This window comes from Branchiostoma lanceolatum, chromosome 2, assembly GCF_035083965.1.
Source record: "Branchiostoma lanceolatum isolate klBraLanc5 chromosome 2, klBraLanc5.hap2, whole genome shotgun sequence".
Taxonomy (NCBI): Eukaryota; Metazoa; Chordata; class Leptocardii; order Amphioxiformes; family Branchiostomatidae; genus Branchiostoma; species Branchiostoma lanceolatum.
In genome coordinates, this window is record NC_089723.1 from 4,448,069 (window position 1) to 4,462,544 (window position 14,476).

General features: G+C 41.9%; 2 protein-coding genes across 2 annotated transcripts; both read right to left on the bottom strand.

The window, feature by feature from the left end:
* Positions 1-1,497: 1,497 nt before the first annotated feature.
* Positions 1,498-6,100, bottom strand: LOC136426615 (sushi domain-containing protein 2-like). The gene is made up of 4 exons (XM_066415295.1): positions 5,917-6,100; positions 5,005-5,107; positions 3,909-3,963; positions 1,498-2,662 (listed from the first exon to the last, which is right to left on the bottom strand). Exons 1-4 carry the CDS (start codon positions 6,071-6,073, stop codon positions 2,579-2,581), a joined length of 399 nt encoding a protein of 132 aa, XP_066271392.1. The 5' UTR covers positions 6,074-6,100; the 3' UTR covers positions 1,498-2,578.
* A 424-nt stretch (positions 6,101-6,524) lies between these two features.
* LOC136426529 (cartilage matrix protein-like) lies at positions 6,525-14,040 on the bottom strand. The gene is made up of 11 exons (XM_066415193.1): positions 13,732-14,040; positions 12,863-13,130; positions 12,359-12,529; positions 11,874-11,981; positions 11,681-11,716; positions 10,734-11,044; positions 9,902-10,169; positions 8,879-9,049; positions 8,356-8,433; positions 7,229-7,527; positions 6,525-6,827 (listed from the first exon to the last, which is right to left on the bottom strand). Exons 1-11 carry the CDS (start codon positions 14,038-14,040, stop codon positions 6,525-6,527), a joined length of 2,322 nt encoding a protein of 773 aa, XP_066271290.1.
* Between the last annotated feature and the right edge of the window lie 436 nt (positions 14,041-14,476).

Sequence of the window (14,476 nt, forward strand, 5' to 3'; positions counted from 1 at the left end):
GGTGGTTTTATGTTCGCGGTTTTCGCGGTAAACTCTTTACCGCGAACTTTAAGCCATCGAAAATTAGTTCCATTGTTATTGCTACTATTGATTCAACGAGAACCTAAAACCACCGCGAACACTCCATTTTCTCCCTACCGCGAAATTAAATCCCTGCAAACATTTCTGCACTTACAGTACTGTCGTTGGCTTCAAATATTTTTTCTGCATTATTTGAGAACATTGACTCATAGATTTCTATCAAGATTGTTGACTCATGTTCAGTGGAGTGTGGATGATTATAAACGCCCATTACCGCCAAGCACGATGTGAGATAATTGAAGACGATCTTTTACCCTCCTTGACGGTTACACCCAAGTTTGCACAAAAGACGGCCATGTTTTGGCGCGAACCTTGTTGTGACGTCACAGGGTCCGTGACAGGGTGCAGTCATGGGAAAGGTCAAACAATGCGGGCAACGTTTATATGCGACAGAATTTCTGATTTTCTTTGTCGTTGGCTAGATACGAATATATAGAACGTATCTAGGAATATATACCCAATGCTATTACCCTGTAAATAATCTCGTGTGTTGGAAACGACGTTATAGGCTGTTAAGTCTTTACAGCCTAATTATGTATTTGTTCTACTTCAGTGGTTAGCCAGTTATGGCGACCAGAAAAGCCAGTGCTGAAGTGGAGAGGGTCTCTTCTGTACATTGTGATAAACCAAGCATAAACAGATCATTACGTCAGCTTCAAACAGCGTAACGTATAGCACTACTACACTAACTCGTCTACTACTGTAAATTCGTTTATTTTCGCGGGGATTTGATTTCTCGGTAAAAGTGGAAAGGAAGATTTCGCGGCGTTTTAAGTTCGCGGTCGAAAGAAAACAGTAACACAATAACAAGCGATATCAAGATCTCGCGGTGAGGGGCACCGCAAAAATAAAATTAACCGCGAAATTAAATGAAACCGAATATATCAAGACTTACAGTATTGTTGAAGTGTAGCATGGCTGTTAGAAAGTTGGAAGAGTGGGGAGGGGGGCACTGCCTGTTTAGTGATGCTCAATCAAATCACTCCAAGTACATTTTTATCACTTTCTATTCACCATCTCATGGTATTAGGTATTAAATCCTCAAATGTTATCTCAATGATACGATTATTTGTAATACAAAGAAATGAATGATTTCCTACCTTTTCATAATTGCAGCAAAAATTTATCATCTTACAAAGACTATCTTTGTCCGTAATTGATTGGTTTGCACTGCAAATACCAATATACGTTTAACAGATCTAGCCCGTGAATTGTCTCAGATCAAGTACCTTCGAGCCCTGCGGCTTTAAATGCCTTCCTAACTGCAACTATTATGATGGAATTCTAAATATGGCCCGATGGCTTCAAGGATGATTCTACAAGCATGACAGAAGTGTGAGCTTCTGGTCTTTTATAGGATCTATCATAATAGTAGTAAATAATGATGGATATAAAGACAATGTGTAGAACGTGTCATTACATCAGGAATAGTTTAATAAGGAATTGAGCTGAAACTTCCATCGAAAATGAGTTCCCAACAATTGAGAGGACTACGTATGTTTATTTAATTGAACGGTAAATAAATGATTACATACTGATATGCATGTGAATTCATTAATGAAGTGAAAATTATTACGTTTTGAATTCTCAAAGAAAAGTGATAAACATTATATTCAAAATACAGACAACCTTGGAAATGTGACAGAAGTGGTTGCCAAAGTGTGATAATTTGTAGGCTATGCGTTTGGATTTGTGTCTAGCTTACGTAACTAGCTTTAAATACATGCTTCAGGTCCAAATTAATGTGTTAAATGGGTCTCTAATACTGAACAATGGTTATGTAAGGATGGGCTGACGACACGACAATCATGTTTGTACTAAAGGTCGATGACTCTGTGACACCACCATATATGGTGCTTCAGGTTTAGACGTCACAACTGCCAATTAACTTGAACAACCTATCATTATTGACTCGGGGCGTTTTCACAGACGTTGTATTCAAGGACAAAAGTTCCGTTCAGACGACCGGTCGTCCTACAGGACGACAAGGGGGTGGGGGATCTTCTAAATATACATATATGATTATCTCTGTACGTTAACAGGTGACGCACGTAGAACATGTATATGGTTCTGAGTCATCCAGGAGTGGTTATGTCGTGAACTCTAATCTCTCATACTTAACGGCGCTGTGTAAGAGCTACCTACGTGCGGTTGAAGCAACCGGTAAATTTTTAAACACGAAAAAAACACAGTACAATGCTAAAATGCAATACAAAAAGAAGAAAGTTTTGCATTGTACTATGCTTACTACCAACACAGATGAGCTACCATGATACGAAAAACACAATTTTAACACATACAAGCATACAAGCATACCGTTATTAGCAATTTCAATGCGCTTTAGGTAAATCGCCTAAGTTTTTTTCTATCCTTTCCTGCGTACTTCTATCTAAATGATATTTCAAAATGTAAGACAAGCATTAAGAATCTTAGATATCCTTTAAATAGTTTACTGCTTAATTTTTAAAGCAAAGAATCGTTATCACATTTTCGCGGACTAATTGATATCTACTTGTGCGACGTCCACTGCGTGGTCAGGGCTTCCGACGAAGTCTATGATAGCCACCTGGGACTCCGACCCCTGACGTTGTACGGGTGGACAGGAAGCACATGTAGTACGTAGGGTAACCGCAAGGGAGGGTACGTGAAATGAAACAGAAAACAGCAAAAATGAAACAAAATATTATTACTTTCTTGAACTGTAACTAAATGTGAAAGGTAGTAAATTTTAATCCTATTAACTCATTTACTTTCGTGGTTGTTAAATCTCGCAGTAGGAGGAAAGATGAGGAATTTCGGTATTTTAGAATCGCAGAGAAAAATAGCGAATGAGTGTGAGGGCTACCACGTTATTGAAACTCATTTGCACATACATGTGCACATGTTTCACCATGGACAGAGCCAATCACCACTTATCATCAAACAAACGATTTTGACTATCTTGAACATAAACAAACTGAGAAAGGTAGTATATGGTGATGCTGCCAGTTCATATACTTTCGTGGTTGTTCTATTTCGTAGGATTATGATTTTAGAATCGCATATGAAAAAATAACCAACGAGTATGAGGGCTACCACATTATTGGAACTCATTAGTACATTAGATTTGCACTGGACCTGCGTTTCACCATGGACAGAATCAATCAGCGCTTATCAAACAAACGATTATGACTTCCTTGAACAGTAACAAAATGAGAAAGGTAGTATATGATGATACTGTTTATCTATCTACTTTCGTGGTTGTTTTATTTCGCGGTAGGAGAAAAGATTATGATTTTAGAATCGCAGATGAAAAAAATAGACAATGAGTGTGAGGGCTACCACGTTATTGAAACTTATTAGCACATAGATCTGCACTGGACCTGCGTTTCAAAATGGATGGAACCAATCATCACTTAACATATACATACCTCCATGAAACAGCTTGATTAAGCAAATAACATTTGTAATCTATACATTTTGTATGCATAGTTGAATTATTGCACTTTTTGATTAATCGGACCCACATTGGCATAATTAGTATCTTTGTGTGTTGCACAGGCCATAATTACATATGTTGCATGTTTCAAGTCCTACTTTGAAAAATATGATAGAATTTCCAGATTAATTATGAAAATCAAGTCCTGATTTGCATAATTTGACTTTTATTGTGTCGATCTTTGTCCGAGCTAGCCATGTCCTACATACTGACGGACCTCTACTGGAAAATTCTTGAGAAGCTTAAAGGTCAGCCATGAGTCTGAAAAGTAAGAAAACAAATCTAAAATGTTCCTGCGGGTGTCACCTACATAGATTATAGCGTCATCCGTTCTTTGGCCTTATCTTACCTTTGGTGGGAGAGGCTTCGCCGCCGCTGCCGCCGCAGCCGGTGCGTATGAAGTGCTGTTGACAAACATATCAATGTTACTGGGAACTTATTCATCGTACAAGACAGGTTAGCCTGGGTACCAGACCACCGCGCTACAGTCGCTAATCCTTCGGCAGGGGAAGCAACTTGCCCCGCCACCACAGTTAGCACACGGGCCCCTAATTACCTAAGCGCGATAGGTATTAGAGATCGGCTGACAAGAGAGACCTAGCCTGGATACCAGACCTTTCGCGCGATGCGATGATAAGCCTTTTTGGGCGGGGAAGACCTAGTAGTAGGGATAGAGTTACCCTGGGAGTCCAGACACCGTGTATCGGCGCGCTACCAAGCGCCGCAAGCGCGCCCAAGCTTTCCCGGCCCACCCTCCCGCTGCCCCGAAGACCGACCCCGCCCAAATCTCCGCTGTAAGGATTAGCACCAGGAGCGCGGTGGTCTGGCAACCAGGTTAAGAGAGACCGGGTGCCAATTTTATCCTCTCCTAGGCCTTACCCGGTCAACAGGGGTTACCGTCTCGCATCGCGCGAAGGGTCTGGTATCCTGGCTAAAGACAGGTCGTCTAGTGAAATATGGCAAGGCTGCTGCTGCGTTAGACTCCAAGCAGATCTATTGGATACCGGTTGGCCCTCTGGATACTGCCTTGGCACCGATACATGTAGATCTGCTTGGAGATCAGCACTACCGCGCCGCGTGCCTGCGAAGCTGGAGTGTCACGCCGAAGGGCGCTTAAACCGGCTGTACACATGCTGTACACGACTGTACACACAGAAGCTGGTATGTTATACCGATACATACACCTTCACGGTACACATGCATTCCTTTATGCTTGTTGGTTCATTGGCCGTATGATTAGATCTGCATTAGCTCGTACAAAGTTAAACTCTTTAATATATGTATCTTGAATGTATTTGTTTACTTGTTTGCATGTCACTACTACTGTTATTTTGGTCCAGTGCCCCACTGTAAAGCAGTGGTTACAACGCAAAATTCGACTACCCTTGACAGAAGTGAATTAGAATAGATAGATAGATAAATAAATAGTGAGTGTAGAAACTTACTGTCTGCTGCAGCATAAGGCTATAAGGCCCGCCAGGAGTAAAAGGCCCAACAGACACAACAATGCCGCCAGCGCCGCGACAGGGATGCCCAGTCCACTGCCAGCTGAAATACCAATAAAACAAATGTATAGACAATCTTGTGACTTATCCAGTTGCTTGAGTAACTATTTTTGGCGTATATTATTACCTAGATGTCATCAACGAATCTTGTGACTTTACCACACAACATTTGTGCTGGGTACACTGTGCCTCACCTTGAATGAACTGACTGAAGTTAAAACATCTATCAGGTATATAATCTTAGTATACAGTCAATGCTATGTTAGCCATTTACAACTGAATCAATTCTCTACGAGACATCGGTCTTTGAGGTTCATGAAATACCGCCATTACGCTTCTCCCTAGTTAGTCACTTTTTAGTTCCCTCCTTAGAGACACAAAGTGCTAACATTAACATTGCTTGAGATGTCCGGATACAAGTATTTGCTTCCTATACGCTCTCAAATTCGCATAATTCCGTAATTTAAATCAAGTAGAAGATGAGCAACATTTCGTCCTAGATTGTAAATTATACGATAGCGAAAGAAGTGTACTTTTTAACCTTATCAAAGAAAACTTCCCATATTTCGAACATCTAAATGCAACAGACAAATTCATATTTTTATTCCGCCTGGATAATCCTTGTATAAGAAATATTGTCTGTTCATACATTTACACATGTACAAAGAAGCGAGAAGAAGTCGACTCTACTGGACTAGCGTAGTTTAATAACACGTTTGTCTACTCTATATGTTCACAGCTTGACGTATTTATGTCCTTGTATGTTCCATGTGTTAAGTTAGACGACCTGTAGCTAGCCCCTCGGGGCATGAATGCACAATAAAGGTCTTTCATTCATTATTAGTTGCTTACCTCCGTCGCCGATTGCCGTACACGTTGGTACATCGTCAGTCCACGTGCCGTCCTCCTGGCACGTGATGCTGGTCACACCGTTCAGCGTGAAGCCGTCGTCGCAGCTGAAGTCCACCTTGCCCGCCTGGAAGGACGTGCCCCGCCTGGAGCCGTTCATCGGTGCTCCCGGATCCTCGCAATGTGCGCCTGTATCATTGACAAATTCAAGTTCATTCTAACGTTGAAGAAAACGTTCTTCTGATCTACCATTGAGTTAGAACTCCTTATATCATCAATTCTATAACAACGCAATGTTACTTCAGATCAGGAGGGTCAGAGAACTGATCTAAAGCTTGTTGGTGAGTGCTTTATATTGTGTACGGAAATATCGTGTAAAACTTTTACTATGTCGGTTACCGTCACAGATTAACCTTCATACGAATACCGTAATGACATGTTTAGCACAACCTGTACCAATGCTTCTATCGAGTGTTCTTCAATGACACTTATTGTTTAACGTGTATAGCGGCCTGCATTGCCCAAAATAATTTGTACTACTAAATACTCAGTTTCTAAAACTTCATTTAATTGTTACGTACACACTACACTGTATCACCGCAGAATAACCGTTATTTAGTGTAAAGTTTGAATATGATTACGTCACCTCCACTAAACCACTCTTCAAGCCTGTCTGTTGCAGCCGCACCGCCCTGTGCTCCGGAAACGTACAAAACCTTCAGGGGGTCATCAGTGATCCTTTCCAGTCTTCCCGCGTCCACATTGTCTCCTAACCCGATGGCAAATATTGTGATGTTCTCATGGCGGACTGACTGAGCGGCAAAGTCCACAGGATCGTCCGACCGTCCGTCTGTCACAAGGACCAGAGCGTCCGGACTCCCCGGCCGGTTGCCGTTTGTGGAAGCAAAGCTATCCTGTAATTCATTATTTATGACACGGTCACCTTGGTTTGTTTATTTAAAGCAGCTGTGCATAGCAACAACGTCTACTGTCTACAGTTTTTGTTGTTAACACACTTTTTCTCGTTGGTAGTTTATATACGCTTAAACCTGTGTCGACACCTTGTCATTGTACGTCACTTGGTATGAATCTAAAAAAGGTGACATACACTGAGACAGAAAAGGATATTTAACAGCTCATACCAACAACAGCAGCATTATAACTTTAAGTCAGATCCACAATTAGCTTGACATTTCAGTTATTCTTCTGGTGGTCTATGACGAATAACAGCACTATCATAAGCTTATATCATTGTCCTTTTCTGTCCTTAATTTGTATAGCTCTACTTTTGCAAAAGAACCAAAGATATGAATACCTGTCGGACGGCATCAAGAGCATTTCCTAAGAAGCTCCCTCCGCCAAGACGCTGGATCCCGCTTACGGCGTCTAGAACCTCCTCCTTTTCAGAGTAGTCGTTCAGATCGAACTCCTTCCGGGTGATGTCGCTAAACTGCATGAGACCGTAGCGAGTTTTTCCCTGGGGGTCGTGTCGACGGTTGATGATGTCCTGGACCATGGTCTTCGCCGTGGCGAAGTCGGACTCGTCAAGGCTGCCTGAACTGTCCACCAGGAACACGATGTCCCAGCCGTGATTACGACCACGGTTGTTAGGATCTGTTCATTTAGAACCGTTAGTTTTCTAGACGTACTATGTAACGTTGGGACTGCTGCTATGGCACCACATGGGAATTGACAAACTCCAACATGTCAACGTAAGATGATTTTATCTCTGATATTGTTGAAAATACCCCATAAAAGTTCGCTCATATATCATCATGGGATCTCAGTACAAGAAGACCGCTCAGGGGACCGAGAATATCTGGTCTATTCGGACAGGTGGTCACTATAGACAGGATTCTTAATGTTTGTGTCCATGCAAAACATTATCTAAAGCCCCCCACTCTCACTGGACCCGCGGCACGCACTGGATTTGTGTTACCCTTGACTTTATAATGGGACTATCATTCATTGAACGTACAAGTATGACCAAAAGACAACAAAACACATAAAGCTTAAGCTTAAAAAGATTGTTTTTTTGTCTATGAAATTCGTAGAGTGCTTTGTCAATTCGATCGGCCGCAGCGACACCGCCAGCGTGCCGCGGGTCCAGTGAGAGGGGGGCTTTAGCGTGCGATTTCTCATCCAATTCCATCAACTTTTCATTTAGAAGCGAGAAAAAGACGAACCGCATATGCTAGACTCCAATGTTAATACCAATATGTGTGTGCTTGAAAACAGGTGTTTTCGCGATTTGTACTTTGCCAGGTTGGGTAAAAATGTACACCGGAGGACTTCAATCAATTATGGCAAACTAGTAGATTTTTTCTTCAAATTGTTCTATGTCACCGGTGAACACTTGAGTTGTGTATGTATTCAACTTACATACTAGAAATATTTCCTTAATCAATAGACGTTTTTATCTGCATAAGATAAGTTGTTTACCTTCGCAGCGATGGGAATCGATGGTTGTTACACACTGTAATCCACTCGTGCACGGGTTAGGGCTGCATGGATCGCCCACTAGAAGTAGATATATCGTCAATTAGTGCCGGTCTTGTCCTTCTGCCTAAGCACTGTATATATTCCTGTGTCCCATCGACGAATGTCTGACGTTTCGGTACCCGGAAAGTTCGGCCCCTAGCCGATCAATATGATTCGGCACCATGCCTAGGACTGTTTCTAGACGTTTTGACGTCAGGACGACACATAACTCTAACCCAAACCTAATTTCAACTGAACCTTAACACTTATTCTAACCCTAACCCGAGTGGCCTTGTACCCTGGTGCCGAATCGTCATGATCGGCTAGGTCTAGGGTTCGAACTTGCAAGGTGCCGAAACGTCCTGATACTCCCATAGACAGTCAAGCATCGACAGTCAGATGTTTAAAAAACGTTTTTTTTGGGGGTCGATCTATACTTGAATCTATCTACATGTAGTCCTTACAGCAAAGAAAATTAACTTACACCTGCACATCGGAGCTTCACCGGACCAACTGCCGTCTTCTTGGCACCTGATGCTTGCCTCTCCAACAACGGAATAGCCATCATTGCAGCTGTAGTCCACCTGGCCACCTTGGAAGAAGGAACCACGCCTAATGCCGTTCATCGGCATACCTGGATCTCTGCATTCAACAGCTGTATGTAACGGAACAGTGAAAAGTTGAGAAGATGCCCACAAATTTTGCCCTTTACCTATTAGCATCAATCAAATTCAGTTATTCTTGGTGGTGGTGGAAACTCGAAAATGCTGGTCCATCGCACAATTGATTTAAATCCGAAAATAATTTCATTAGGTTGGTAGAACATAGGATATTGGAGATTTCTTTTTCACACAACTAGTACGTAAGTCTCACCTGCTGACGTTTCGGTGTCTCTCAGACATCTTCCTCGAAGCTTCTGACTGCAGTACTGCTTCTCATCGCTATACGTTGCCGAAGTTACTTATAGCGGTGAGAAGCAGTACTCCAGTCAGAGGTTACTTATAGCGGTATTGATTTAAAAGTTTTGAAAAGAGATATTCCAAGGCAAGACCATGGAAGTGTTAGCATCCTTAACGGGTTTACCGGTTAGGCTTGTTGGTTTATTACGTGCTGTGTTTTGATTGTACAACAGCTGTGATTGTACCCGGATTTTTTTGCTGTCGCGAGGCGAAACTGAAAACAGCACATTAATAAGCAAAGCGGCTCATTCATCAGCAAGAAAAAAAAAAACAAGTCCTTCAGCCTGATATTGATAGGGAGACTATAGGAAATTTAAGTGTTATGAAGATTCAGGAAGCAAGACTTAACAATACACACGGACTCTGTATATATACTTGAATTGATGCGTAAGATTATGCATCCAACTAAACTTTCTAGACGCACCAGTCATTGACATTATAGGATGTTGTTACAAACAATACACATTTATGAATTACCTGTCATTTTCTCCAGACATTTCTTCATAATTCAGAAAACGAAATCAACGAAAAATTACGTAAGATTTCACCTCTGTTTAACCAGTTAACGAGCCTGTTGTTGGCTGCAGGGAGAGCATCATCATTGGGGACGGTGAGAACCTTATTGGGGTCTCCGGCGATTCCTCGCAACGTTTCCCCGTCCAGGTCGTCTCCAACGCCGACGACGAAAACGTTGACGCCCTTCTGCCGAGCCGACAGGGAAGGGAAAGAAATGTCGTCACTTGACTTCCCGTCTGTCAAGACGACGAGCGAGTCCGGGATATGGTCTCTGTTCCCATTGCTTTGAGAAAAGCTGATCTGCAATGACAAAATTCAAGGGTCAGGCACATTTATCATCATCCACTGTCAGTGTATAAGGTCAACATAGTACATTTTTTAGTTCATGTATTTCAATTCACTTTTGAAAAGCATTGCCATACGTACGTAAAGCAATCGCAAAACAAAGGAGTTGCATCTCACAACTGGAGGAGGAATGAATGCCATTTTCTGTGCAACTGAATGTCCTAGATATCATGATATACGTAGTACATAAGATATGATATACATGTCTGTCGTCACCACATACGTACATGTGCCATAATTTCCTACAATGGCTAAAACGATCTTATAAAAATATACATTGACATATCACAATCCCTGTATTGTAAATATAGGACAGCAATTAAGAAACTGCCTTCGTGTAAGTGTTAGAAATTACTCCAAAGACTATAAAAGTACATAGTCTCATCCCATACTACAAAAGTTTTCTTTCGAGTAGTTTCTTGAAATTGTAATAGTAACTAAAGTTGCCATAATTTGTACAATTGTTGTGCTATAAATTACATGCTGAGTATAATATCACCAAAATATAGTGTTTCATACCGTCCTGGTGTGGTCTATGGCTTCTCCGGTGAACGTTGCCCCACCGAGGTAGCTTAGACCATCGATAGCTTCTGATATCCCCGCCTTACTTTCGTAATCCTTCAGAAAGACTACGTCACTAGGGGTGTCACTGTACTGTACCAGACCAATGCGCGTTAGACCGGTGTGTATTGGTAAGTCATCCACTATGTCTTTGGCGTATTTCTTTATTTTTTCGAAGTTGGACTGCCCTAAGCTTGTCGAACTATCCAGTAAGAAGATCAGGTCCCATCCACAATCGTTGAGTCTGTCATAAGTTCGAGTCGTAAAGCCTGTGTGAAAAGGATAATTTTTCTAATCGTATGCATCAGTAAGTCTTTCCAGGTTAGGCATGGCCATGGTCTAATTGAGTGTTCTAGAAATTGTTAGTATATAACATCTTTATTTCAATCCTACTCTGTTAGTATATAACATCTTTGTTTCAATCGTACTCATCTAGTATGTTAATAGTTCTTCACAAATATCTATCAGGACAATCCAAAACTACATGTAACATCTCTGATGTATGATTAAAACTACTCAGCATGATTGCCATAGATGTTGACATTGAAAGATAGCTCCGAGTTCTGAAACCTTTACAGTGTACAAGGGAAGATGGATTCATTTCAAACACCAGGTTAGCAAGCGAAGCGCAGGTGACTACGCAGAGGACACGAACTGATTATTCATCTCATTTATTCAGAAAATTATTTTAGCATAAAAACGTGGGTATTGTGGCATTTTGCTGGTTTATTTCATTTTTTTACCATAAAGAAATTCATGAAATCGTCTTTTGGTGAAAGAAAGTTAAAGAATGGGCGTTAATTCATTTTTCATCTTAAGAAAGTTTCATGAATATCTAATAATGAAAAGTTGGGGTAAATAGCCAACTCAAGAGAACATGTGCGTATGAAACGTGATGTACTGACCTGGCGGGCGAGTAACTGGAACAGTTGCAAGGAAAGCTGTAGAAGAAGGTAGAATTTTCATTATACCCTTTTCAAATTTCAAATGGTAACCGAAGCCCTTGAAACAAAATCAATTTCTAACATTGTAATATTCTCACATTTTACTATTTCAACAGCTGGCTTGTCATTTAAAACAGATGCAAATTTAACTTACCACATGTAAGACCCCAGTATCCATTGGGACATTGACAGCGGTAGGAAGTGACAGTCTGGAAACATTGTCCTCCATTCCGACATGGATTAGGGCTACACGGACCGCCAACTGTAACATATCATTAGAAGGTCAAGTTATTCATCTATTTATGCCGAGCTTACCGTTGCTTTTCAAGACAAATATTGACCCACCAAATATACCATGTACGTCAATCGAAGTAAAATTCAAACTTGATATAACTAATTGCACAACAATAGAGATGAATACTTAACCCTTCTCCTTTAAAGTACTATAGGCACCTCCTCGAACACATGACCCCCATTTTACGTTCCTTTCGAAAGACAGATGCAGCCCCAACCGAGATGCCCTTCCCAGGATTGAACTAGGGTCTTCCATTTACCAACTAATTGTTAGCTCAGGAGCTCAACAGTGAGGCTGCTACAAGTTGAGCTACAGGGACATCTCTCTACAAAACATAAACTTACCTCTGCAAACGGGAATATTGCTACTCCACGTTCCGGTAGTCTGGCACGTGATGGAGCTTTCACCGACCAGCGTGTGACCGTCATGGCAGCTGAAGTCCACCTGTCCGCCCTGGTAAAATGTGCCTTGCCGGGTCCCAGCTGTTGGTGCACCTGGATCTCCACAGTAAGCTCCTGGCATGATAAACCGTACGGTAGCAATCAACAAAAACTGCAGACTCTTCTGCACACAAAAGTAACATCAAAGATGCCTATCGCTACTGTGAGATAGCAAACCAGTTTGATCAAAGTATGAACATGTATCTTAACATCGTTCATGTTAATGTTATATTCATACACCTAAGTTTGCACTACGGGCAACAAAGGTAAACAGTGGGAGGACCAAATCAAATGGGAAACTTTACCATATGTAAATTCAAATATTATGATGTATGCATTTTTTCTGATGCGTAAAACACTAACGGTTCCTTCAAATCATATACATGAAAACAGTTGATCAACACTTACCACTGCATAGCCATCTCTTCAACGATCTAATGACCTGGACGCGAGACCCTGGATCCGAAACGTGGAGAACATTTTGCGGATTTCCTGCGATTCGCTCCAACGTATCTCTGTCTACAGTCGTTCCAATGCCGATGGCGAAGACCGTGATGCCCTGGTGTCTAGCGGCCTGGGAGGCGTAGATGACCGGGTCATAGGACACGCCGTCAGTCAGCACGATCAGTGCGTCGGGGCGACCGGCACGGTTTCCACTTGCAGCTCCAAAGGATACCTGTGATGAAGGCAACAACCAACATCTCTACCAGCAGTGCAATGGCCAATGGGTATAGCGTTCGCCTTGCATTTATGACTTCGATCATACCCTCTACCTTCTGTCAATCAGTCTGATAGACTATGACTTATGGATACCAAAGCCTAACACATGGTAAATACTGCTTTCTCTGCTTAGAACTCAACATTTGGGAAGGAGCAGAGGAATTGAAAGCATACTGCACTACCAGGGACTAGCCCCCTACTGTAGGTCGTGTGGCCCAAGGGCTATTGAAAAGGAGATGGGCGCCCCCTTTGCACCATTTCCTGTATGGACTTGCACTTAACTAACTTTAACATGTCCAAAATGTCGGTTTTAGCAAATTTCTCTAAACGTTAGTTGCACTATGTACCTACTAAGTATATGAAACCAAACATTTCTTATAAAAGATTTAGAGAAATTTCAACAGATCTCTTCAGCGAATCTATCTTAAAGCCATTTTTATTGGTATGAAATAGTTTTTTCTTTAGTGAGCATTGTTATTTGAGCCAGTTATTGGCCACAACGGGTCAGGAAAAATAATTTGCACAAAATGTTAACCGCAAACAGTAGAATCTGTCACCTGTCTAGCATAGTGGATTGCCCTTCCCGTGTAGGTACCTCCACCTAGATAATTTATGTTGTCCACGGCAGCCAGGACATCAGCCTCCGTCCGGTACTGGTTCAGATCGAAAGCGGTCTGCTGGTTGTCGTTGTACTGCACCAGCCCAATGCGGGTAACGCCGTCACTGGCTATCAGCCCGGCAATGGTCTCTCTGGTGAAGCTCTGGGCAGCAAGGAAGGACTGGTCCACGCTGCCAGAGCTGTCCAGAAGGAACACCAGATCCCAACCCTCGCTGTCTAGGCGGTCACAGGGCGGTTCTACAGACATGCGGACACAATAAGTCACAATGGAAGGAATACGGAATCTACTATTCATGCCTAAAATACTACGTCGATGAAAGTTAGACATCCAAGTAATTAGATGCACACAGTAGCTGTTACTATGACAATATGGATAATTTTTGGCACAATTGGTTACTGTAAATTGTGACACAGTGACAATCCAAATTGTCCAGGAAACCAGATCCTACACATATGACTCAACTCGAAGTGCAAGGGAACAGTTACGCATTGCCAAGCAACTGGATGAAATTTGGAAACGTGCAGACGTAAAACCCGCTAACTCTAGTTTGTCCAGGTACTAACGAAAGACAGATGATAACTTGTATCCAGTTGGTTGAGTAACTGTTACTTTGCGTATGCCTAAAATACCTTTTCCCGAATGCAGCAAGAGGTATGGATATTATATGATTGTTGTGTATGAT